This window comes from Lontra canadensis, unplaced genomic scaffold (assembly GCF_010015895.1).
Source record: "Lontra canadensis isolate GAN:19392208 unplaced genomic scaffold, GSC_riverotter_1.0 scaffold193, whole genome shotgun sequence".
NCBI classification, from domain to species: Eukaryota; Metazoa; Chordata; class Mammalia; order Carnivora; family Mustelidae; genus Lontra; species Lontra canadensis.
Window position 1 is genome coordinate 493766 of NW_022631187.1, and position 25950 is coordinate 519715.

The following is a 25950-nucleotide window of genomic DNA, read 5'->3' on the forward strand; positions in this document are numbered from 1 at the left end:
CTTCTTACTCCTCTTCACATATTGGCTGACTTCCTTGGGGATCCCCACTTACCCTGTTAGACTCAATCATCCCCGTCCTGGCATGGAACTTCACGGTTTTCAATCGAGCTCTTTCTTTCTTTTCCACCCTGTTTTGGAGTCAGAAAGGAGTCCTGTTACTCACCACCAGTGCATAGTCTCACCAGCCACCTTTTGGCTCCCTGAGTCATAACTATGTCTTCAGCACCAACTCCACCGAAAAGGAATTGCTCTCAAGCAAGCAACTTACAGTCTAATAGATACAGAAGAAAGCAATACCAGGAAGAGGGCAAGGAAGGCCTCAGGATCATGACCACTCACCTCTTCTTACTGGGGATCACACCGATTTGCTCGCTCTCTCCATGCGGGGTCACCAGTCTCGCCTGCCACCACTCATCATCAGACGCATTAATGACGTGCAGAATGTCACCATAAGAGAAGCTGAGCCCCTGGCTTGGCAGGCAGCTGTCCCGAGTTCGATCATAATCAAACAGGGCCCTGAAACACACAGGGAAAGATGAAGTCATCATCCTAACCCTAAATGCCAGGAGCCTGGCACTCTGGAAAGGATGGGAGGAAGGCCAACCCAAAGAGTCAGAAGCCTCAGAGCAGACCAGAGGGAATTCTCCAGGAGACTGTATCCTTCCTTCAGTCTTGATGTTACAGATATGTGCCTCTTCTCAAAGAAACATCCCACTTTCCCAAAAAGGGGAATAAGAGAAAATCTTTCATGAGTCCCAATGCCTCTAAGCTTCTATCTAGGTACAAGGTAGACATCCGAAGTAGAACACTCAACAGTCCTCCCCCACACCCACATCCCAGGGAAACAAGTTAGCTCTACCAAAGGGCTTCCTCAGTTTACAAACATATCTTCAAAAAGTAGTTGAAGGCAGGGCATAAAAATATGAACTACAGTCTCAAACAATGAATGGTAAATGCTGCAGAGACCAAAAAGAGAAAAGGACCCTGTGTGCAGGGACAACGAAGGAAAAAGCTAAGGCTGACATTCACCCACACAATGATAAAGTTGAAAGGATGCTTTAAAGAAGGCTCTGAGTTTAATCTCTCATCTTACATGGGGGGAGAGGAAGGTTCAGGGAGGAAGAGTAATGGGACCCAGATCACACACCTTACCTAACCTAGGACAGTGGCCAGGTCCTCTGACCAGCCATGCAGAATAGAGTGATAAAGAAGGTGGGAAAAGGCAGGAAGGGAACTATAACATACAGGCTTGAGAAAAAGGAGGGAGGGGCCCAGCTTGGCTGTAGCTGCGAGTCCTAGGAAAGGAGCTTGGAAATAAAGGTCTGGGGCAAATTTTGGAAGGCCTTTAATATACCTGATCCAGTAGCCCCTGAAGATTTGAGAGTAGGGAAGCGACACATCAAAAGAGCCTTAGGAACATTAATCCACCCTCATATACAATGGGATGATCATGGGGAGTGGGATGGGGTGGATTCGAAGGCAAATTTAAAGCAAAAGTACAAGCTCAAATCCTTCAGGATCCATCGCTGACTCTGGCTCTGGTGAAGCTGGCACTTCACACCAGAGCTCCCTGCTTCAGGGAAGAAACTCACCTGCATGAAAGTGTCTACTGTCCTCATCCACCGGATCTCTGCTCAGAGTCACTGCGAATGGGTGATTTCAGCGAGAAGTTTGTGTTTTTCTACTCGCCATCGAGGCTCTCTTTTTTACATTCTCTGTTAATACCTTTGTACACACAGCTCAGTGCATTTCCCAGAACTAGTTCCAAGATTTAGGCTTCTACCTGCAGTTCAGTGGTCTGTGGCTGGGCTGGAAGCTGCAGAGTAAAACCCACTATTTCCCCACATGCAGGCCCAAATGAAATACAGAAGGCAGTAAAAGTGTGCAGAGTGAAATTTCCACCTACTTTCTAAATTTCTTAAAACAGGAGTCTTAAGAAATCAGTATCAAATTATTTGAAAATCCAAATACCCAAACTCTGACATAAAGCCCTTTATCTCCCTCAATTTATACACTCGAAGCAGTAAGGAGGGAGGCTGGGCCAGCAGATCAAGGAGACACTCTGCCTAAGAGGTTTTTTCCTGGCTCCATGTCACAGGATCACATCTGAATGCATCTGCCCCGCATTCGAAACGGAGTTTCCTAAAGCAAGGAAGGCATTCTGTAGAATGTTCCTACAAAGACGTGCACGGTGAAGACCTTATTCCAAGTGACAATGAGAAACACTCAATGTCATTCTGGGCTTCAAAGATTAAAACAAATGTAGTAAGGAAAAGAACAGAACTTAGATTAAGCACAAATTAGTTTGGGGAGGGAAGAAGGAAGATGTGAAAATGAATTAGGAGATTAGGATGAGGCTGTAAACACTGGAAGGGAGAGCTTACTGGTGATAATCCAGGGACAGATTCTAGCACTTCACAGAAACATGTCTGACCTTTGCCAACAGCAGTAAGAAGCTGTAGCACATATGATCAAGTTGATATAAACACGTCTTCTGGATGTCAGGAAGCCAATTATTGGTCATTTTTTAAACATCTGAGATTGAAATGAAACTAACATGCTAGGTCACTTCCAAGAGGAATTTCATATCCCTTACTGTACTAAGACACATGTGCCATGAACTAAGTAAGGATGAGGTGAGTGTGGGTTGCAGTCACTGGGAAGTCGGCAGCCAACACCACACACCGGCAGCGGCGCCGTCTGCCTTGCCTTTACCCACAGGCACAGGGACCTTTTACAACTTTTCTTTCAAAAATACAAGTCAACATAAAAACAAACTGCTTTCAAATTTTTGTGCTGTTTTTCTTTTCTAACACATTTTGAAATCACTGCTTCTTCTTGCTATTTGTTGATTACTTTTTATTTTTACATTTTAGACATTAGATACTGGTTTTCTTTATTTCTTTTTCTTTTCTTTATTTATTTGAGAGAGAGAGTGAGAGAGATCACAGAGGGAGAAGGGGAAACAGACTCTCCACCGAGCAGGGAGCCCGATGCGGGACTTGATCCCAGGACCCCGAGATCATGACCTGAGCCGAAGGCAGATGCTTAATCCACTGACCCACCCAGGTGCTCCAAGATATTGGTTTTCAATAGCACTCACCTATCCTTTTGCCCCTGTCCTCCCAATTTAGTTATATCACATTTTGGGGGGATAAACGATATTTAATTTTACATTATTATATAAGCACTGTCCATAGATGACTACCCTTCCTTTCCCATAAGGTTTTTCTATGGCTTCTTTCCTGCCAGAAATACTTTATTTTATTTATTTATTTATTTATTTATTTTAAGATTTTATTTATTTGACAGAGATCACAAGTAGGCCGAGAGGCAGGCAGAGAGGCGGGGGGGAAGCAGGCTCCCTGCTCAGCAGAGAGCCCGATGCGGGGCTCGATCCCAGGACCCCGGGATCATGACCCGAGCCGAAGGCAGAGGCTTTAACCCACTGAGCCACCCAGGCGCCCCAAATACTTTATTTTTTATCTGATTATTTTTCTACGTCCCTATTATTTTGTAGTTTGTCTAACCCAGAGGTCTATTTAGATTTACTTTTTTCTTTTTAAAAATCTTTATTTGACAGAGAGACACAGTGAGAGAGGGAACACAAGCCAGGGGAGAGGGAGAGGGAGAAGGAAGCTTCCCGCCGAGCAGGGAGCCCAATGAAGGGCTCCATCCCAGGACCCTGGGATCATGACCCAAGCCAAAGGCAGACGCTTAACTGACTGAGCCACCCAGGTGCTCCAGATTCACTGTTTCTTTCTATTACAGCCAAAATATTTGAAAGCAGTTTCCTTTGTAGAGCCAGAAAAGAGGAGAATAGGAAAAGGATTAATTTTTTTGGCATATGTTACTCTAGTATTTGAAATTTTATACTATTCCTATGCATTAAATTTCATTAAAAATTAAATTAATATAAGCTCATTATGGATTATTTGAAAAACGTGAAGTCTAAAACCAGAAAAATCACATTTAATATAACTCAGAACAGTTCTTCATATTGTTGGGATACTATATAACATTGTGTAATAAGTACACAGAAAACAGATTTCACTGAGATGGAGACATGGTGTATATGTACAATTTGGCAACCTTAGTTGTCACTTGAAATTATATCATTAATATTTCCCATATCATTGACTACTCATCAAAATTAATATTCTTAGAAGATGATATAATATCCTTAAGAATGCTTAAGGATATTCATTAATTAAACAAGTATTTTTGAGTATCTAATATGCTCAGGCACTCTTCTGGGTGTTTAAGGGGGACAAAAAAGGAAAGAAGTACCTGGCTTGAGTCATTTACTTCTGGTAAGGAACATGTTTGGCTCTAAGTTCTCCGGCTAACAAGGCCAAAAAAGGGCTGTTTCCCAATATAAAGTGGTCCCCAAGTTTATCTGGATTTTGTTTGATGGATTTGTGTGGGTGGATGAGGAACACTGAAAAACCAAATAAAGCTTGTTTTTAAACTATGATTTTGTTAAAGACATAGTCACACATTTGAATTTGAAATGAAAGAAATGAATTTGAGATTCTGAACCATAACGTCGTTCTCAGTTGAGAATGTAAAATGAATGAACAAGAATTTCCTTTTCTATCAGTCAGAACTACAAATGGAAAAAGAGCTTTGCAGGACATCAGAGCCTCAGAAGTCTCTAAGTTTACTTCCTGCTCTAGCATTTCACGAGTTCAAGTCGTTCCTAGGTCTTCTCTACCAGGTTAAACATACCCAATTCCCTCCCCAGTCCTGCCACTGTCATGATGGTGATTTCTTTTCCAAACCCACAATGTGGATTTTCTTTAAATCCATTTTCTCTCTTTGGCTGCCAAAATTTTATTTGACTACAAGCTAGAAAACATCCTCAGAGATGACAGAGAGCAGGCCCAGAGGTGCACAGGGCCTCATCTAGAGTTGTGTGATGGGTGACTCTCACACTGGGACTCTTAAATCTCAAAAATTTCACGAGGTCTAAGTCACAGTCACATTACAACCTCCCCCTAGAAAGCTAACTCCCACTTGGCTATGTCTTAAAAAATACCTTTCTTCTATTATTTAAACATTCACTTTGTCTACACTGTGTTCGATAGGTGGGAGACACAGAAGCAAGGTTAAATCTTGGCCTTGGAGTGTGCTGGCCAAGTATGTGGTAGTGAGAGGCAGGAAGGCGAGATAAGCCAAGGCCTAAAAGCATTCAGAGAGAGCATAGGTCACACCTAACTGGGGGAAGCTATGAGGGAGGGGTTGACTTTTGAACTGGGCCTCAGTGAAGGTTCAGGATTTCAAGAGAAACATGGGGAGACGCCCTTCTGGATAGAAAGAACAGCATAAGCAAAGGCTTGGAGGCAAGCAACCCAGGGTGTATCGTGGGGTCAGCAGCACCCAATTTGGCTGTAGTGCGAGGCGCTTGGTCTGCAGTCCAGCTAAGGAGTTTGGCATTCACGTGGTAGGCCTTGTGAGACCGACTTCGTCTTTTTTATCGTTACCAGCCTAAACTTTCATGTGGAAGGTACAATTAAAAGAGAACAAGGGGTGCCTGGCTGGCTCAGATGGTAGAGCACATGACTCTTCATCTCAGGGTTGTGAGTTCAAACCCCACATTGGGCATAGGGTGAAAGAAAGGAAGAAAGGGGGAGAGAGAGAGAGAGAGGGAGGGAGAGAGAGTGAAAGAGAGGGAAGGAGGAAGAAGGAAGGAAGAAATTAAAAGAGAACAGGCTGAATAGTAAACTGAAACCACCTTTCAAATGATGTATATTTCATGTAATCAAAAAAAGTATATAAATTAGACCTTAATGAATTTGAGGGGCACCTGGGTGGCGCAGTTAGTTAAGCGTCCAACTCTCGATTTTGGCTCAAGTCATGATCTCAGGGTCATGAGATCAAGCCCCACTTGGGCTCCGTGCCCAGTGTGGAATCTGCTTCAGTTTCTCTCTCCCTCTGCCCCTCACCATCCCGTCTCTCTCTCTCTCTCTCTCTCTCAAATAAATAAGTAAATGAGGCTTTAATAATTTTTTTAAAACTTTAACTTTGAAAAAGTATCGACCACCTATGTGAGATCTTTAAAAGAAACATGCTGAACTGTGGCCATCTAGCAGTGACGATCTCTCTTAGGAACAGCCTGGAACCTAAAAGTGACAGGGACTGGCTCCTTGCTACAAATGCCTCAAGCTGGAACTGGTAAGAGGATGAAGGTGCACCTTTCTCCACAACATGGATATATCCTCCTATCCACCTTTTATCCTTAGGGCACTAGAGAAAATCAAGGCAGATACCATACCACCCCCCCCCTTTTATTTAATTTTATTTTTTCAGTGTTCCAAGATTCATTGTTTATGCACCACACCCAGTGCTCCATGCAATCCGTGCCCTCCTTAATGCTCACCCATCCCCCACCCCCTCCCCTCTAAAACCTTCAATTTGTTTCTCAGAGTCCACAGTCTCTCATGGTTGGTCTCCCCCTCCAATTTCCCCCAATTCACTTTTCCTTTCCTTCCCCTAATGTCCTCCATGTTATTCGTTATGCTCCCCAAGTAAGTGAAACCATATGATAAATTGACTTTCTCTGCTTGACTTATTTCACTCAGCATAATCTCCTCCAGTCCAGTCCATGTTGATACAAAAGTTGGGTGTTCATCCTTTCTGATGGAGGCATAATACGCCATTGTATACATGGTCCATTCATCTGTTGAAGGGCATCTTGGTTCTTCCCACAGTTTGGCTATTGTGGGCATACCATCCCTTTTAAATCCCTTTTAAATCAGACTGAACCACTGTCCTGAAAATGAAATCCTATACATGGAAGGCCCAGATGATATAGCAACAAAACTTTTCAACCTCTGACTTAAAAAAAGTGAGCAGAAAAAAAGAAAGCCAATACCTGTCTCCAGACACCTGAAACCACATTTAACCGCTCTGGTACCTTGGTCCCACCCCATGTATGTGAGTTTATTGACAAGAAGGTGTGTTGGGAAACTAGAAGCCTCAGAAACCCCTTATTCGTTCTGCGTCTAGATAAAAAGAACTTCATGAAAGCCTCTGAGTTGACAACTGGTCAGTTCAGAGGGAAACACTATGTCAGGAGAGAACAAAGCTATGGAAATATTACCATCTACAGCCTAAGATCACAGTAAGTGGTCTACATAAAAGATTTTTCTTCAACCCTGAATATGTTCCTCCTTGGTTATGGCCACGTGCCTCTGTGAAGCAAGGGAAAGCCAGATCTTGGGTTTTCTTGCAACTTCTTTTTTTTTTTTTTAAAGATTTTATTTATTTATTTATTTGACAGAGAGAGAGAGAGAGAGAGAGAGAGGGAGAGAGCACAAGTAGACAGAGAGGCAGGCAGAGAGAGGGGGAAGCAGGCTCACTGCCGAGCAGAGAACCCGATGTGGGGCTCGATCCCAGGACCCCGAGACCACGACCCGAGCCGAAGGCAGAGGCTTAACCCACTGAGCCACCCAGGTGCCCCTTCTTGCAACTTCTTAAACATTACGGCCAGGCCAGAAAAACAGCAACCTCTCTTGAAGCAGGACAAAGACTGGCCCAGAGGAAATGTGGCATGTAAAAACAAAGTGAAAGTGGGCAACGAAGCTGCCTTCTGGAGCCAAGTCACACCAGCAGGAAAAGCAGATGCTCACTTCCCAGGGTCTGCAGGTTGGGGTTCCCGAGCTAGGCTTCAGCATGGCAGCTTGAAATGCCACTGCCTATCTTCCTAAGGAAAAAGCACTGCCAAAGGTCTTGAAAGATATGTTGTGTAAGTGGTGACCTTTCAAACAGTATCCCCTAAGAGCTGCATGCACCTGCCCACATAATACACGTGCCCTGGGGGACTTTGCCTAATCTTCCCGTCAGCTGGGACCTCACTGCCCCACCGGAACGCAGGAAGATAATCAGCTCCAAGTAAACAGATTACCAGGCCAAAGTCTCTGCAGTTCAGATCCTAAATTGTGCAAAAGATCCAGAGAAATCAGAAGAACCTGGCACAGCCACCTCAGCGTCTTGGTGAACAGGAATGCAAAGAAAATGGCTACTACCAAGGAAACTGGTCAGGCAGGTTTCTCCAAGCAAAATAAACAAGAGCACTTCAGCCTCAAAGACCAGTGGCTACTCCTGCTGTGCTCACCTAATAGCTCGCCTACCCCTCTGCCCTACCCCTCTGCCTGTGGTGGCTCTGTATGGCCTGGGGAGGTGGGGATGGGGGCGCTCTGTCGGACCCCTCTCACCTGCATCAGCTCCCCCGAGTCCCACCCTTCTCTGTGACCCTGCCCACTCCAAATTTCTTTCTTCCAAATTCATACTATGTATACTATGAATACATACTAGTATGTATTCATCCTAAAGCAATGGCCTTTCTTAATGTTTTCAATTTAAGGTTATTTAACTCTTGCAGTCTTAAAATCTTAAAGTCCAAAAATCTTGCAGTACATCATCAAAGGGAATCCTTTTGCAGACCAAGGCAGTGTCTGATGCTCACGAATGGTGGAGGAGATCAGGCTAGGAGAGTGGGGTACAAAACACCCTCCCAGTTACTCTCCAGGTGCTGTGCCTTTCCCTCCCATGCCATCTGGGGTATAAGACACTGCTTTCTTCCTCTGGACAGTGGTACAGGCTGAATGGTTGTGTTCCACCAAAGCTCATACCTCGAGGCCCTAACCTTCCAGGTGATGATATTTGGAGATGGACTGGGAGGTAATTAGGTTCACATAACATCTTGAGGGAGATAGTTCCCCTACGAGAAGAGGAAGAAACAAGGAGAATCTCTCTCCCTCTCTCTCTCTCTCCTTGCATGCACCCAGGAAAGGTCAGGTGAGGACATAGCAAGAAGGTGGCCATCTACAAGCCAGGAAAGTTGCACGAGGGGTGTTGCTCACTAGAACCTGAATCTACTGGACTTCCAAGTGTCCAAAACTGTGAGAAATAAACATCTGTTGTTTAAGCCACCCAGTCTATGGTACTTTGTTATAGCAGCCTGAGCTTCAAAATGTACCAGATAAAAGGCACATATTATTTGAAAATTGAGCAGCCCCTCTCTTGGCTGGTCCATGTGAAGCATGCACTGAGAGTCATAAAGCAACAGTCACTCATCAGCTCTTGACCTTACTGAGAGAGCTAAAATTGCTAGCAGCTTCCACAAAGCAACCTAAAAGCCCAAACTTGAGTACTCAGGTTGATACAAGATGGATCATCTCAAGAGGCACGAGTGCCCCTGATAGCAAGTCAGGTCTTTGTGGCTCTGTGCAGAAGGGAACATGGAGAACAAGGAAGGACACTGTTGTCTTTAGTCTACTTCAAAGTCTCAGGCCTTAAAGGTCAGTTATGACGTTAGACGGGCAGTCAAGGACCAACTGCCCCGCAGTGTATGAACATTTGGGGTCACAACACCTGTTGGGTCAGCTGAGGAGATTATAAGCACAGGTCCAGGAATGCTCTTTGGAGAATGTGCTCTAGCAACAGGCAGTTCAAGAACCACTGACATAGGAAAAATCTGCCCCACCCTCTGGTAGCCCGGAACACACAGAAATTGCTATTGCTTTTTAAGATGTGTATTATTAATCACCCCCAAATTCTGTCAGACAGTGAAGCCTGCCAGAATCACCTCACTGGCATTTTAATCCATTACTGAAACTCATTAATGAACAAGACAAAGTCAGGCTCTCCTAAGCACCATGCTGGGCTATAAGCACAGGACAGTTGCACAATTAATGTCTGCTTAATGATGAGATGGAGCCTTTTCTGGCCCTCTTTGATGATCAAGCCAATCTTTTTTTATTAAGATTTTATTTACTTTTTTGACAGAGAGAAACACAGTAAGAGAGGGAATAGAAGGAGGGGGAGTGGCAGAGGGAGAAAGCAGGCTCCCTGCTAAGCAGGGAGCCCCCATGTGGGGCTTGATCCCAGGACTCTCAGATCCTGACCTGAGCTGAAGGCAGACCCTAACCAGCTGAGTCACCTAGGTGCCCCCAAGCCAATATTTCTGACACAGTTTCCGGAATGGAGACTACAGATGCCCGACATGATTTCCTTCCTCGAGTAGGAAGCAGACCGGAATGGTAGATGGCCAGCCAGGAGGCCGGAACTCCCCAAAGGTCTGCCTGATGTTGTCCTGTGGCTATGAAGAATGTACCCAGCCTGACCAGAAGAGACTTGTAAACATTCATTCTACAAATATATTCTCAGGCCTCTTGGCAGCCTTTGGAGAACAAGGTCATTCGTTCATTCATTCAAGAAACAGACAAAAAAAAAAAAAGAACAAGTTTAGAACTTGGAGGGTCCATGGAACTCTCACCTACCCTGTGTCTTTTCATACTCCCTTCACATCAGAATGACCTGAATTAAACACCCCAACCACCCTGATCCTGAGCAAGAGGCTCAAGAGAGGCCTACTTCTGTGAACTTTTCCAGTGTGGAGGGCAAATTCACTAGCAGAGCAAAAGCCGTAGTGTGGGCAGAAAGATGGGCTCCGCTCATCCTGCGTATTGAAGGATCTACACCATTGAAGAGATGAGGCTACTGTGGTGAAGGCTGGGAAAGGCCTTTCCATTAAGTCACTAGTGCTCTTAAAACCAAGTCACATTCTCCGAACACTGCAATCTTTCCTTCTTTCCCGTTCCTGGCTCCCCTGCTCTGCAAACCCCATCTCCTCTCTCCTGTTAGTACAGCTGCAGCTCCCTAGGGCTCCAACTGCTATAGGCTCTGTGACACTATCAGAGAGTGCTGCTTGCTTGGCAACCCATGCACACCAGAGAATAACAGACACTTGGGAGAAGGGAAGGGAGAAGAAACATATCAGAGGGGAAACAACAGCTAAAAGAATCAGAGGTGAAACCCTAACCGAAAAGGTCTCTTTTCACTCAAACCACCTGCTGCGCAGTGTCTTCTGCATAGCTGGCAAGCTGTCGAAGAGCAGGACCCACATCCGCTGCTTCCTTGAATCTACCTCCACCACCATGCCCCGAGTCTCCGCCCTGTGCTCTCCTGATTTCCACATAATAGGAGCTGCCGTAAGTGTCATGTTAGCTTGTTCAAGGGAAACAGAAATAAATAGCTACTGTGACAAACAACTGGTTATTCCTAAGTGTTCTGATTGTTAAAAAAAAAAAAAAAAGAAGAATACATTTCCCCAAACCCACTGACTCCAAAGTGATAAAAGAGGATCCTGGGGATCTGTATTTTGTCTAGTGTGCCGGCTGATTCCTATCCGCAAGTTTGGGAAATGCTGAACCACCCACGCTCCATGGTCAGAACAACCAGGTTGAAATTCCAGTTTTGGAACTTCTTGGCCGTCTAACTGGAGTCTCTGTTTTCTCATCTGTAAAATGAGAATAATGTCTACTTTGCAGCATTATTTAAAGGACTTTAACCGGGGTACCTGGGTGGCTCAGTGGGTTAAAGCCTCTGCCTTCAGCTCAGGTCACGATCCCGGGGTCCTAGGATCGAGCCCCGCATCAGGCTCTCTGCTCAGTGGGGAGCCTGCTTCCCCCTCTCTCTGCCTGCCTCTCTGCCTACTTGTGATCTCTGTCAAATAAATAAATAAAATATTTTTTAAAAGGCTATAAAGAAAATAAAGGACTTTAACTACAATTTAAAGAGGGTCACAAAGCCCCTAATGCATAGATGTTCCCTGTTTGTTTCCCTTTATCCTGAAGACATCAAAGAACTACTGAAAACTTCTGATTAGATTATGTCCAGATTGTTGCTTTAGCTTCAAGCCCCTTTTAAAACATCCAGGCAAATGGCAAATGGGTGCCTGGCCTCTCCTGAAACACCTCCAGTAACAGAAGATCAAATTTACTACCTCCGGAAGCAGTCCATTCCATTTTCAGACAGTCTTAATCATCAGCTCTTTTTTTCCTTCTGTGGAGCTCAGATCTGCCTTGGGTGACAGAACAAATCTAATCCCTTTTCCACATGATAGGGTGATGCAATTAACTTCGATAAGGAAATTGAGGAGCAGCAGGTGTGGGGGGGTTCAATTTTGAACACACTGCTTATTTGAGGCACTGGGAGTGCAGCTTCATGCACATGTTCAGCAAGTAGTTGATATGCGGGTCTGGGGTTCACTAAAGAGATCAGGGATGTCATTTATACAACAGGATCGCCATCTGTGAAAATAAATGACACTGCTATTTTGGGGGGCAGAGCTAATGAAAGATATCGAGGAATAGTTAGCAAGGTAGGAAGAGAGCCTTTAAGGAAGCAAGCGGGGAATTCATGGGAACAAATGTGGTGAAGAGGTCAGACCAATGGCAGAGAATCAGTGAACCAGTCACTGAGTTTGATGACTAAGAGGTCACCGTGGGTCCCTGACAGCGCTGGGCTTCTGTTCCTCCAGAGCCTTCCGGAGTTGCTTGGAACCATACCACCATGGTGAAAAGCAGACACATACTTCCTTTCTTACTGAAAGAGAGGTGATTTGAAGACATAGCAGGAGAAAGTACAGATGACTCCACATTTCCCCAAGCTGGATTGAAGATGGGCTTCTCCAAATAGGGCTCCCAGGCTCCTATCTTTTGGTGAAATGCTGCCTAGTACAATCCGTCCTGGGTATGAGCCACAGTAAAGAGCTCTCTTCTCCTGTGTTTAATACTGCGTTTGCCCAACTTACTGACTGCTGATTTTGCACACAATACATTAACATCTTAGGGAACTAGGGTTTCCTGGCACATAATTTGGCACATGTGGTGAACAGAAGAGAGACAATAGTTTAAGGGACTGTTGGTATCAAGGGAAGTTTTTTCTCTCTTCTTTTAAGAAGGAAGAAACTTGAATATGTTTACATATGCTAGCGAAAAGGAACCAAGTGCAGAATGAAAGAACGCCGAACAGGCACAAGAGGGAACAGAGCAAGCCAGGCTCTGGTAGGGGTTAGCTTAGCAAAAGACCGCAGCTCACTGCTTCAGCCTCATAAAACACTTCCCTTGACTAAGTCTAGTGATCACAAATGTTCGTTATTTGAAAGCGTACTTATTTTCCTCAGAGGACACCACAGTTATCTAGATAAGGTTAAGAGCAAATTATATAAACCATATAAACGGATTCCCTAGAAACAGAGCACAGTGTTCACCCTCCTCCCTGGAGTCAGATGCCATGTATCCCTTTCCCCAGGGCTAGGGAAGAGGGTGTTCCAGGTCTTCTAGGTCTTCGAGGTCAGGAGCTAATGCCCCACTTCCCCTACCCAGGCAGGGAGAGCTCTAGCACAGGATAGGTGGAGAGAGGAAATCTAAAAATAAAGCTCTCCGAAGAAACTGTCTTGCCTAAAGAGCAGCTTCCCACGCACCCTGGAGTGCCACATCTGCGGGGGCTGGCAGCATGGGAACGGAACAATCCTGACCAAGTCACTTAAGTATTACCCTTTTGCTGGGGGCAATAGTACGTTGCTGCTTCCCCCATCAGTGGCCGGCCCAGTGTCTAGGCTACAGAGCCAGAGCAAGGCCATAGTGATGGAAAACAGGAAACCGAAAAGATCACCAGTGACTAGTACAGCCTTCCTCCAGCTCTCCCCGCTTCATAGCAGTAGATGAGCAGGGCAGAAGTTAAGAAAGTGGCTATCAGGGGCGCCTGGGTGGCTCAGTGGCTTGAACCTCTGCCTTTGGCTCGGGTCATGATCTCAGGGTCCTGGGATGGAGTCCCACATCAGATTTCCTGCTCGGTGGGGAGCCTTCTTGTCTCTCTCTCTCTCTCTGCTACTTATGACCTGTCTGTCAAATAAATAAATAAAATCTTAAAAAAAAAAGACAGCTCTTTTGAACAAAGAGTCAAGCTGAGTGTTCATTTTTTTAAAAAAAGAACCATGAAGGGTTCTAGTGGGCTTCTTGGGCTCCCTGGGCTCGGCTCCCTGTAGTTGGGCCAGGGACTACCCACTGAGGGAAAAGAAAATCAAGAACTGGGAGCCCAGCTGCACTTAGCATGTATACTCACTGGCTATCCTCAAGTCCAACCACCAAGACAGAGCAGCTATTCCACTGCCAGGCAGTTAGCAAATGTGGCCTTCCCTCCTAACCCCCCAGCAGGTATCAGAGGCCACTAGAGAAAGTTCAACCCAAGAGTTTAACACCTCTGGCTCAGGGGAGTAATCCCAGCACCTCTTACTCTAAGAATTTTAACCTTGGAGAGATACAGTGTATGTGCACCACACTGGAGTTTCGCCAAGAAGCTAGGGCAGGAAGAAAACTACCCCTACTTCTACAAGGAGGCCAGAGTGTTCACTTAGCAGTCCAACTCCCCAAGAGGTTTGTACTTTGACCTGCCAAAGTATTAAAATGTGCTTCAGGGGTCAAAAGCTCAAGCTTGCTCAGTATCTCAGAATAGCTTTCGGCAGCAAGAGAGTCAATGCTATATATCCGTTCCCTCCACCCACCCTTCCTGGGGCCCATACACCATCCCATCCCAAGTTCCATGATTCAGATACAGCAGACCTGCACAGCAGGGAGGAAAAAAACACCGTTTGAAAAAAAAAATCCCAGAAACAGCAACCTGTCAGTTCTTTGGTCTCTTCCAAGAGACCCTGTACCAGAACTCAGTGATAGTTGATAAGCTCAGATACAAATGCTGATGTCTACTATGCATATGTGGAGGGGGGAATGCCAAGTTTTCTCCTCAAATCACAGATTGCCGGCAAAGTACTCTGAACATCTGAGTGCTGTCTGAATGCTGACTAGCAACAATCACCCAGCAGTCTTTTACAATTAGAGCAAACTGAAATTTTCTCGTACTGAGTCATTCATGAGCAAAGAGGAAGAAGCCAGCTCACTCGCAGAAAGGAGAGCCACTGACCATAAAGTACCCAACCTGAGCATTCAGTACTGGGAGCGCACACTCCCTAGCCCTCTAGTTCAACAGGAAGAGCTGGGTCGGCATAGAGCTCTCCTCACGTGGCCTGAGGCCTGCTGCTCAGAAGTGTGACTTACCTGACATACAAAGACCTCTTCTCACTTGTTCGGAGGGACCCAGAACCAGAGCTCATGCTGCTGTTCATCATTTGTTCTCGCAAGTCATGTATCTTCGATTCAAAGCGACTGTACTCTGTCAGGGAGACAAGGGAACAGACAGGAGAAGAATGAACCCAAGGAGCTGCACCAAGCCTGCGTGCCAGTGCCTGAAGAGCCAGAAGGACACTGGGCTTCAAAGCAGCCAGAGGCACAGAGTCAATCTTTGCTTTGATAAGCAGAGTCCCTCCTCCAAGCAGAGACAGACAGACGTCTTTCCACTCACCGACCAAGAGAAGGAAGAAACACACCTGAAAAAGGAGTAACATTTGGACATATCAAATGGAAAAAAGCTTTTTATCTGCCTTGAAATCTCACTGATCCTTAAAAGAAACAACTGGAAAGAGGTTCCAGCTCAGCCTTCATAAATCTTTAGAGCAGGCAACTAAGGCCCAAGGAGAGCAGATGGGGAAGGAGACTTTCCCAAAAAAGTGGATTGCAGAGAACAGATGGCCCTGAGACACTGGGCGGAGGGGCTGGAAAAGACCTGAGGCCATTATATCATGGTTAGGCAACGAAGACGATTTGTTTCTAGATGACTTTTTTTTTTTTTTTTGAGGGGGAGATTGGAACCCAGTACACAAAGGTAAAAACAAACAAACCTCAGAATCAGATGAGAAGATGACAAAGCTCTCCTGGGTTATTTCCCTTTTAATAAACAGGGCCTTTGGCTTCAGTAACAAACAGAAATTCTCCCAAACTGAGAACTCTGCTGTCACCTTTCTCCTCCAAAATCATCTAGTCCGTGGGGTTGTAAGTCCATATGCCCAGCTTTATACCGCACTACCACCACCATCACAACAGCCCTGAAACAGCCTTATCACTCTGGAAAGGCAACTACACATTTACACCCAACTGAAAACCTGATAGAGGAAAATTAATCCTAGCTGCACAATTATTATAAAAGGCTTTTAAAAAAAAATAAGGATGCTTTGCTGTGACATTCTCCTAGCACATTTAAAAACTCACATTTATTCTCCTCACAACAATTTTTAAGGTCTGTAATTGCTGCATAAAATGGGATATATCTAAAGCACAGGCTGTGGAAATGGGAGAAAACAGGCATACCTCATTATGACAAGATTTCAAAGGAAGACAAAATTTATAGTAGGGGTTGAAGGTTGTGGAACTGTTTTGAAAAAAACAAACATTTCCAGTGAAAAAGAATTCCACAAAAGCATTTTCATGCACCACAGAGGGCTGGCAAGAAGCATCCCCATCTAGTCTGTATGACTCTACAGGCAGAAAACAAAACACCTGTTCCAACACCTGACACTCCCCTTCCCTCAGCAAAGCAACCTGACCTTCAGCTGGGTATAAAGGGAAATGTTAAAAAGCCTTAAGGGGAGGATGGAGTTTTAACTCACAAAAATATCCTCAACAAAGTTTATTTTTTCTTCACTCTGGTACCAATGAAGCCAACTGGTTAAATTTGTGTGTTCTTTCATTCATCACACACTGGTGTTATGGTGATTTGTCCTCATTACCTACTCCCGGCCCTGAAATCCTGCAGGAAGCAGTTAAGTCACTGACTCACGCATTAAGTGTTGGGGGAAAACGACAGCAGCTGGACAGAGTCCCCGTTCTGAGGGTTACAAGGCAACACATCAATATCAATGAGGCATCACGATCTAAACGTAGAGGGTGGTGACGGGTCTGTCATAGAAGCCCTGGATGGCCCAAGGGTGCAGCAGCACGGCTGTCTACCTCTCTGCCTGCCCAGGGAAATGACCCTACTCCAGGGCTCAGCCCTCCACCCCAGGCCTCTTGTTGGCTCCTTTCTGGTCTTCCTCCTCACTCACGTGCTAGGAGGAGAAGTCGGTGACACAAAGAGATTTCTGACCAGGCAACCCTTTCTTTCGTTCTTTTTTTTTTTTTAAGATTTTATTTATTTATTTGACACAGAGAGATCACAAGTAGGCAGAGAAAGAGGAGGAAGCAGACTCCCTGCCGAGCAGAGAGCCCGATTTGGGGCTCGATCCCCTGGGATCATGACCTGAGCCGAAGGCAGAGGCTTTAACCCACTGAGCCACCCAGACGCCCCCAGGCAGCCCTTTCTTGGGGAAGATAAAGTAGAAGGCAGAAACATGCATTGAACCCAGAAAAAAAATATACCACATCTATCCCTAAGCCATTTCCCCCCTCTTGCAACGTGTTTATGTATTCCCTTCTTTGGAATTGACTTGCCCGCTGAACTCCAACTTAGCAGCAGGTCATGGCAGTTGCTTAGTAACTAAGTTTCTTAAAAAATCCTTTAAAAAACAACCACCAAACCACTATTTCCTCAAAGCTCCTAATCCAAGGTTGATAATGCTGGGCCAGAGGGCCCACTTAAAATAGACTACAGAAAGAGAACAAGGCTGTTGCTTTAAGGAATCCACTTTCTGCTATCTATGTGCTGCTAGCTTTCAGGTCTATTAAATGGTGTTTTATTCATTTTTTTCCCATTCAGATGATCCCCTTAGAGTGCCAGCTGCTCATCAGTCTCTGGCTTTTATTTGTAGAATTATCCAATGTCCACTAGGCACAGAGTAGCCTCTGAATAAATGACTGCTGGGTAAATGAGGAGGAAATTAGAAAACTGTGCCCAAGTTGATGGTTCTGTTCTCAAACTAATAAACCTAATGGTTTATTTAACTGATGGCTGCCAGCTTCACTGAGGGCTTGGGAAGGTAGCTGAGAAGTATTACCATTTACTTTTTTTTCTTTTTAATTTTTTAAATTTATTTTCAGCGTAACAGTATTCATTGTTTTTGCACCACACCCAATGCTCCATGCAATCCGTGCCCTCTCCAATACCCACCACCTGGTTCCCCCAACCTCCCACCCCCCGCCCCTTCAAAACCCTCAGATTGTTTTTCAGAGTCCATAGTCTCTCCTGGTTCACCTCCCCTTCCAATTTCCCTCAACTCCCTTCTCCTCTCTAACTCCCCTTGTCCTCCATGCTATTTGTTATGCTCTTACCATTTACTTTTTTATTCCCAAAGCTAACTGTTGGGAGTAATTGGGGTATACGATTTTTAAACACCCTTTTGTGATGTTAATAATCCACAGTGGGCATCTGATTAACAGACTTTGTTTATAACAAAGAAAAATAATAAATCTAACAAAAAATACTTAGAATAGTCTTAAGATAGACAGTACCTCATCTTAATACTAGAAGCATCATTTTCCAAGGACAGAAACTTCACTTAAAAAGCATCTGAATTCTAAGACCTCATGGTCCTCCTCCCCTTCCACTTATAACTAAGGAAACCATCGCTGGAAGGTATCGCCGAGGCTGGTCACTGCCTAGTCACTGCCCACCAGACCAGCCTCTAACCCAAAGGGTGCGCTTCAAATAGGCTACTTTAAAGAAACAACACTTATTACCTAACTCTCAAGTCTACTAAACTATGTTTTATTCATTTTTTCCCATTCAGATGAACCCAACCATTTGTGACCCACAAAGATATCCACATTGAGTCATTGCTCCCTGGTTCCCTTTGCTAATCAAGGAGAGAGAAATTAGGGGGGTGGGGGCACAATCAGACGTCATTACCTGAAACAGGGTTCCTCACTGACCACCTGGGGTACCTCTCAAAGAGCAGGATTTTGGATCCAACCCCAGACACACTGACTCAGAATCTATTGAGCAGGCCCAGGAATCTGCATTTTTAATCAAGCATCAAGGTGATTCTGATGTCCAATAAGGTTTAGAAACTGCTGGTCTTGACTTACAAAATTGAGTTTTGTTTTATTAGCTCAGGGAAAAGGTAAGGAAAGTATCCTGCAGCGTGTATCAAAAGGAAGATAGGGCCAGAGGTCTGGAAAACTCTCGAAAAAAAAAAATTGCTAATACAGTTACAAAGCCTGCAAGAAAGGAAAGCGCTAGAGGCTTCTGTCCAACATGCCTGCAAAGAAAGCTGATGAATTCACATTTTTTTAAATGAGAGTAGCATATGATTTTTAAAAATCTTTAACTTTTTCCTTTAGATATTCACGTATCACTTCCCCTATCCCATTAACCAAAGGTAACCAGTTAATATTTCTAGCATGTATCCTTCCAGACTTACTTCCATGTATATATTGTTTATATACATATACCCATGACTCACACAGAGTCACATAAATCTACTTTTTTCATCCTCTGATAGGTCATGAAAATCCATGTCAGTACACAGAGATCTATCTCATTCTTTTTGATAGCCGCATAGTATTTCATACTATGGACAGACCATAATTTATTCAGCCATATCCCAACTGATGTACTTTTAAATTGTTTATAATTTTTAATATTACCACCAATGTTGCACTGCATATTTGTAATGAACACTTCTATAGAATAGATTTCCCAAAGTAAAACTGCAGGGTCAAATTATATGCACACAAAAACATTTGATTGGCACTACCAAATTGAACCCCAACCTTCTGAAACCTTTATGACTGGAGGTTGAGGACAAATTGCTATTCTAAAGCTTCCAGCAGCTTTTCCATTTCTGAAGAAGTAGAGGCAGAATTTACCTTTGAGGACAGATTGATCTTTTGTTTTGGGAAAAAACACTTCAATGAACCTTTTGGTTTTGCAAAAGTAAGGCAAAACTATAATCTGGAATAGACAAAGACAAAGAGGAACCTCAAATATTCCCTCTGCATAATCCCAGAAAAGGTTAGCCTCCTGTGGGTGGAGTTGCTGGTTCAAAGGACTTGTCCTACCACCTATATGATGCTGTATAGACACTCTGGAAATATCTACCTCTAGACTTGACCACTCTGCCTCCCCCTACTTGATGACCTCCCTGTTACTATAAACAAAACCCCCTTTCCTCTGCACAAAACTAGTGTTTCCTCAAGTTTTGCTGGTATTTGTTCCTAAATGCTTCCTCAATCCACCGCTTTCTTTCTAACTTCATTGTTGTTGCCTTAGTGATTTTTTGCCTCTTCACTTTCTCTTGACTATCCTGAGTGATGGAAAGAAGTTACTGAAAGATTTTAAGTAAAGGAATGACTTAATCCAGGTGTGTGTGTGTGTGTGTGTGTGTGTGTGTGTGTGTGTGTGTATCATGTGGGCTACTGAGGGGAGATAAAATGTGGTTGGTGCCTCACATGTAGTTTTAAGTTTAGCAGCAGAGGACCATGCTTCCTCTTTTTGTCTAGCCCCTACAGCCCACAGTATAAGTAGCTCCCGCTTTTACATCAGTCAAACCAGCCACCCCTCAGCCTCTGCTCAAATATGTCCAATGTTGGGAAACTCTCTATTCCTTCATAATTTTTTTAAACATTTTTAAAATTTATTTGACAGACAGAGATCACAAGTAGGTAGAGAGGCAGGCAGAGAGAGAGGAAGGAAAGCAGGCTCCCTGCCGAGCAAGAGAGCCCGACGCGGGGCTCGATCCCAGGATCCTGGGATCATGACCTGAGCTGAAAGCAGAGGCTTTAACCCACTGAGCCACACAGACGCCCCTATTCCTTCATTATTTAGTCTAATAAATAGACAACACTATTCAAGAGAAAATTCCTGGTTTAAGGGCCATCTCTTTTGCCAGCTGGTCCTAATTTTGGTGTTTAAAACAACATATAAAACATGATGGAGGGACGCCTGGGTGGCTCAGTTGGTTGGACGACTGCCTTCGGCTCAGGTCATGATCCCGGAGTCCCGGGATCGAGTCCCACATCGGGCTCCCAGCTCTATGGGGAGTCTGCTTCTCCCTCTGACTTTCTCCTCGCTCATGCTCTCTCTCACTGTCTCTCTCTCAAATAAATAAATAAAATCTTAAAAAAAAAAAGAAAGAAAAAAAAAACATGATGGATCTCTTCTTCATAACAGTATGAAGGAACAGTTTAAAGAAGGCCAAAGAACTGGGAAAGTCTGGAGCAGGTTCCAAGAATACTGAATAAGTCTGAATAGAAGGTAGAGTGTGGACAGGGGAAGGCAGCGGTGATGGAAGGTTAGGGACCAGATTGTAAGAGTTTGAGATAAGCCTTTCTTGTTAGGCTAGGGGAACCACTGTTAAATGTTTAAATAGGGACGTGATACAATCAGAACTAGGTTTTGGGGGAAAATTGTTCTGGGAATGTAATATAGAATGGAGGACTGAGAGAAAGATAACAGAGACCAAGAACCTCTTCTACTGGTAGAGACAATGACTTAAAGGCCTGACACAGCAGGGGGGCAACTGAAAATACAAAAAAAGGGACAAGAATCAAGAAATATGTTGGAAACAGAAGAGATAAAATTTGACATCTGATTGGATGAAGGGATCAAAAGCAACTTATGAGTTTTTTCTGAGAGACCAGGAAAAAGTGGGATAATATCAGCCAAAACAGAGAATAGTCATCATGTCCTCAAAATAAGCTATCCCTTCTCCAGGCTAAATATTGTTACTTTCTTAAGTATTCTTCACCTAACATGGTTTCCAAACCCTGTACTACTTCTCCCTTTTAAAATCTCGTGCCCAGAATTTGTGGTGATATCATTTCCTTTACAAAATTATAAGCTCCTTGATGTGGTTTTTTTTTTCCTTCTCGAAGTTTGGCAATCAGCACCTTGTTGAGTCAACAAACTTTTATTGAATGTGTTAATTCATGATAAAGATCTGACAGGACAAACCTGGACTCTAATTCTCAAGTTCTGGCTCCTCAGGAACTAATTAAGAAAAAATACAAAACTTTCCCTTTCCACCCACCCCAAAATACTAAAAACTGACCAACAAAACCACAAACCATATATGCAAAACACTGACATGTCAGAGGTTTCAGGATCTACCTAAGAGCCTAATAAAGCATCAACGAGGACTGAAACTACGATGTTCACTAATATGAACTGGACACACATCCAAGCCTCCAAATCCATCTCCCCGCTTATAAGACTTTGCTCTCAAATCCCTCTCCCATTCCCCTTGCTTGTGTTCCCTCTCTCACTGTCTCTCTCTCTCTCTCTCTCTGTCAAATAAATAAATAAATAATCTTTAAAAAAAAGATTTTATTTATTTATTTGACAGACAAAGATCATAAGTAGGCAGAGAGGCAGGCAGAGAGAGAGAGGAAGGGAAGCAGGCTTCCCGCTGAGCAGAGAGCCCGATGCGGGGCTTGATCCCAGGACCCTGAGATCATGACCTGAGCTGAAGGCAGAGGCTTAACCCATTGAGCCACCCAGGCGCCCCAATAAATAAATAATCTTAAAAAAAAAAAAGATCTCTGTGGGTGTGGAGGTAAGTATATGAATAGCCAAACAGCATGTTTCTAGGAATCACAAACTGGTCTCTAGAAAAATAATATGAAGTTTATTACTTGCATTAGTTTTTAATTATGGGGCCTATTATTTAAAGAATCTAAGACCTCTAAAACTAGACAGTTCCTCAGGTCCCTTCTAATTTTGACATAATTATGATTTTATGACCAAATCAATGAGGCCCACAAGGAATCAAACCTAGGACTAGTCTAATTTTAATTTTTAAATATGAGCCACAAGGGGAAAATCTTCACATCTGCAAATAATCCTAAATTCTCTGGGTCAAAAAATAATATCAAATCAATGGGTAGAAATTGCAAAAAAAAAAAAAATTCTTAAGGCTATGTGAGAGGGCAGAAAAGTGGCAAACAGGCCTCAATATGAGCAAATATTGCTTGAAGAAAAGTAATTTCAGCTCTACTTTTAGAACAATGGGCCCAGAACTATGACTAACCCAGAACAGAAACCTCAGTGTCATTGTTCTGGTCCATGCGTTGCCGCAATGTGCTTCCTCAGCCATATACACACACACATAGCCGGGGTTCTGGATAGCATCCTGACACTGGAAATAAAACAGAAAACAAGACATGCCAGATCAGCATGCCATAAAAGATTCCAGTTTATACCTATTGACTGGATGTTTCTGTCCCCCAAAGAGCTTACCGAGGTTGCAAGAAGAGCTACTGAGCAAAAGTGCTATAGTATATAAAGGTTTCATGACATTCAGCCACCTGGTCTGAAATGCGTAGAGTGATAAACACTTTGATTTCACATCAGGCAAAGAAAAAGTTATTCACAGGACCTTACCATTGGTCCTTCTCACTTATCCCAGATGATCCAAGAGATCAGGGTAAAAACCTCAACTACGACCTTTTCTGTTTCAAAGGAACTTCATGTAGCACATTCAAATGCGGGATTACGGGCGCCTGGGTGGCTCAGTGGGTTAGAGCCTCTGCCTTGGGCTCTCTGCTTGGCGGGGAGCCTGCTTCCTCCTCTCTCTCTCTGCCTGCCTCTCTGCGTGCTTGTGATCTGTCAAGTAAATAGATAAAATCTTTAGGGACGCCTGGGTGGCTCAGTTGGTTAAGCAGCTGCCTTCGGCTCAGGTCATGATCCCAACGTCTGGGATCGAGTCCCACATCGGGCTCCTTGCTCGGCAGGGAGCCTGCTTCTCCCTCTGCCTCTGCCTGCTATTCTGTCTGCCTGTGCTTGCTCTCTCTCCCTCTCTCTCTGACAAATAAATAAATAAAATCTTAAAAAAAAAATAGATAAAATCTTTAAAAACAACAACAACAAACAAACAAACAAACAAACAAAAATGTCGGATTAACAAAACCTTTAGCTCCTTCAATCCATAAGCCAAACTGTATACAAGAAGCACCCCAAGACAAAACAGCTCATCCAGAAAACATGAGAATGAAGACAAAATATACCTTTCCCTGCTCTCAAGGCAGCGGGCAATCTTGTTCCTAACAATCTCTTCCACTTAACAGAGATGCTGCAACACAGTGATTGAAATACAACATTTTACAACTAAGCTTTCTAACTTGAGTTAATGTAACTGATTTCTACTTTTTACCAGGTTGACTGAGAGTCTAGAGCAAAATGTTCTTCACAGTAGTCCCTCTGACAGGATCACAAATCTACTGACAATCTTTACTGGGGTTTTGACTGAATCTTTTGAGTCAAGTTTCTGTAGGAGGAACCCAGAAAATGACACCTAGAGAAAGATTCTTCCTGTTACTGTGGTCATCTGTGGTCATTTTTCAGTAATGGATAATCCCAGAGTAAAATATCATAGAACAGAATAAGATACCAAAATCCAAATTGTGTGCGTGTGTGTCTGTGTGTGTAATAAAGGTGACACTTCAAAACAGTAGGGAAGGGGTGCCTGGGTGGCTCAGTGGGTTAAAGCCTCTGCCTTCAGCTCAGGTCATGATCCCAGGGTCCTAGGATCAAGCCCCACACCGGGCTCTCTGCTCAGCAGGGAGCCTGATTTCCTCTCTCTCTCTGCCTGCCTCTCTGCCTACTTGTGATCTCTCTCTCTGTCAAATAAATAAATAAATTCTTCAAAAAAATAAAAAAAGTGAATTCCAGGCAGGTTAAAGTTTCAAGTGTGAAAACAAAAATCATTAAATAACTAGGGGTGCCTGGGTGGCTCAGTGGGTTAAGCCTCTGCCTTTGGCTTCGGTCATGATCTCAGGGTCCTGGGATCAAGCCCCGCATCAGGCTCTCTGCTCAGCGGGGAGCCTGCTTCCCCCTCTCTTCTCTCTGCCTGCCTCTGCCTACTTGTGATCTCTGCCTGTCAAATAAATGAATAAAATCTTTTAAAAATATTAAATAACTAGAATAAAACAAAAGTGAACATTTACTTGTTAAAGGCGCAAAAGAGAACACTGACAGACTTGACTACATAAAAACATAAAATATCTGTACGTCAAAATAAAGTAAAAACACAAACTACAAACTGGGAAAAATCTTTGTAATACACGTGACAAAGAATTAATATTCTAACTACCTTTAAGCTTTTACACATCAATAAGAACTTATGAACATACCTCAATAGGGAAATGGAGAAAAGGTATGAACAGGCAATTCACACACGCACAAAATGACAGTGAACATATACATGCACACACACATGCATGTTCAACTGTTATTAAAAAAATAAATAAAAATTAAAATGAGTCAAATAACACTTTTTACCTGTCAAATTTATAGAGATTAAAAAACATAATGCTCCATGTTTAGCAAGATCTCAAACTACACACCCTCTATACTGTGGAGGTGGAGACCAATTTGGCAAAATACATCAGGTCTTAAACATGTTCATACCCTTTGGGCCAATAATTCCATACCAAGGAATTCGTTCTGAAGAAGCAATATCAGATTCACAAAAAAAGCCTCATACAAGGATATCCATCAGTGTTATTTATAAGATAAAAAACTGGAAATAACCTAACGTCCACCAAAAAAGGGAACAGTCACATGAATTATAGCATACACATGATGAAATATTATTTAACTACTAGAAACCATTTTAGTTTGATATTCATGACATACAGCAAGTTAAAAGAAAGGATACAAAACTCTTTAAATCGATGATTCTAGTCTTGAAAGAGATACATACATATAACATGATATATAAAAGTTTGGAAGGAAATAACACCCAACACATACATACACATACAGACACAAACTGGTTATTTCTGGAGGTAGTTTTACAGATCTGATTTTTTTTTTTACTTTGTGTTTCTCTGTATTTTCCAATTTGTTATAAATCTAAATATAATACAAAAATAAATATAATTTGAAGAGAGGGGGAGGCAGACTGAATAGGACAGGCCCTAGAACAAAGCCAGGACATACACATCCACTACAAACTCCCCTCCACACTGCTCCTGGCTCATCCATCGTTTTCCTTTGGGATTGATCATTCAATCAGTTGCAGACAAATACCCTTAGACATATTATTACTATTATCACCTCACCATTTTATCCAAGAGTGGACCAAAGGCAGAGGGAGAAGCAGGCTTCCCCATGGATCAGGGAGCCCAATGGAGGGCTCGATCCGGATTCCAGGACACAAGGATCACACCTGAGCCAAAGGCAGTTGCTTAACCAACTGAGCCACCCAGGTGCCCCTAAATAAATCTTTAAAAAAATAAATCTAGTCTGGAATTTAAGCCAAGGTTTGCGAAATTCTTCCTCCTTTGTGAAAATCGAAAGAGCATGTATATAAACCAGACCCTTAATGTATAC

The 25950-nt window shown here is 43.5% G+C and overlaps 1 protein-coding gene across 6 annotated transcripts in view; it reads right to left on the reverse strand.

Annotated features, from left to right (window-relative positions):
- DLG3 (discs large MAGUK scaffold protein 3) overlaps positions 1–25950 on the reverse strand; it is a 55084-nt gene that overhangs the window by 11229 nt on the left and 17905 nt on the right. For all 6 annotated transcript variants that reach the window (XM_032847771.1, XM_032847770.1, XM_032847769.1 and 3 more), the window contains 3 exons: positions 14904–15018; positions 340–516; positions 53–128 (listed from right to left, as the gene is read on the reverse strand). In XM_032847771.1, coding sequence (XP_032703662.1) covers positions 53–128; positions 340–516; positions 14904–15018 — 368 coding nt within the window. The remainder of the gene's footprint in view (positions 1–52; positions 129–339; positions 517–14903; positions 15019–25950) is intronic.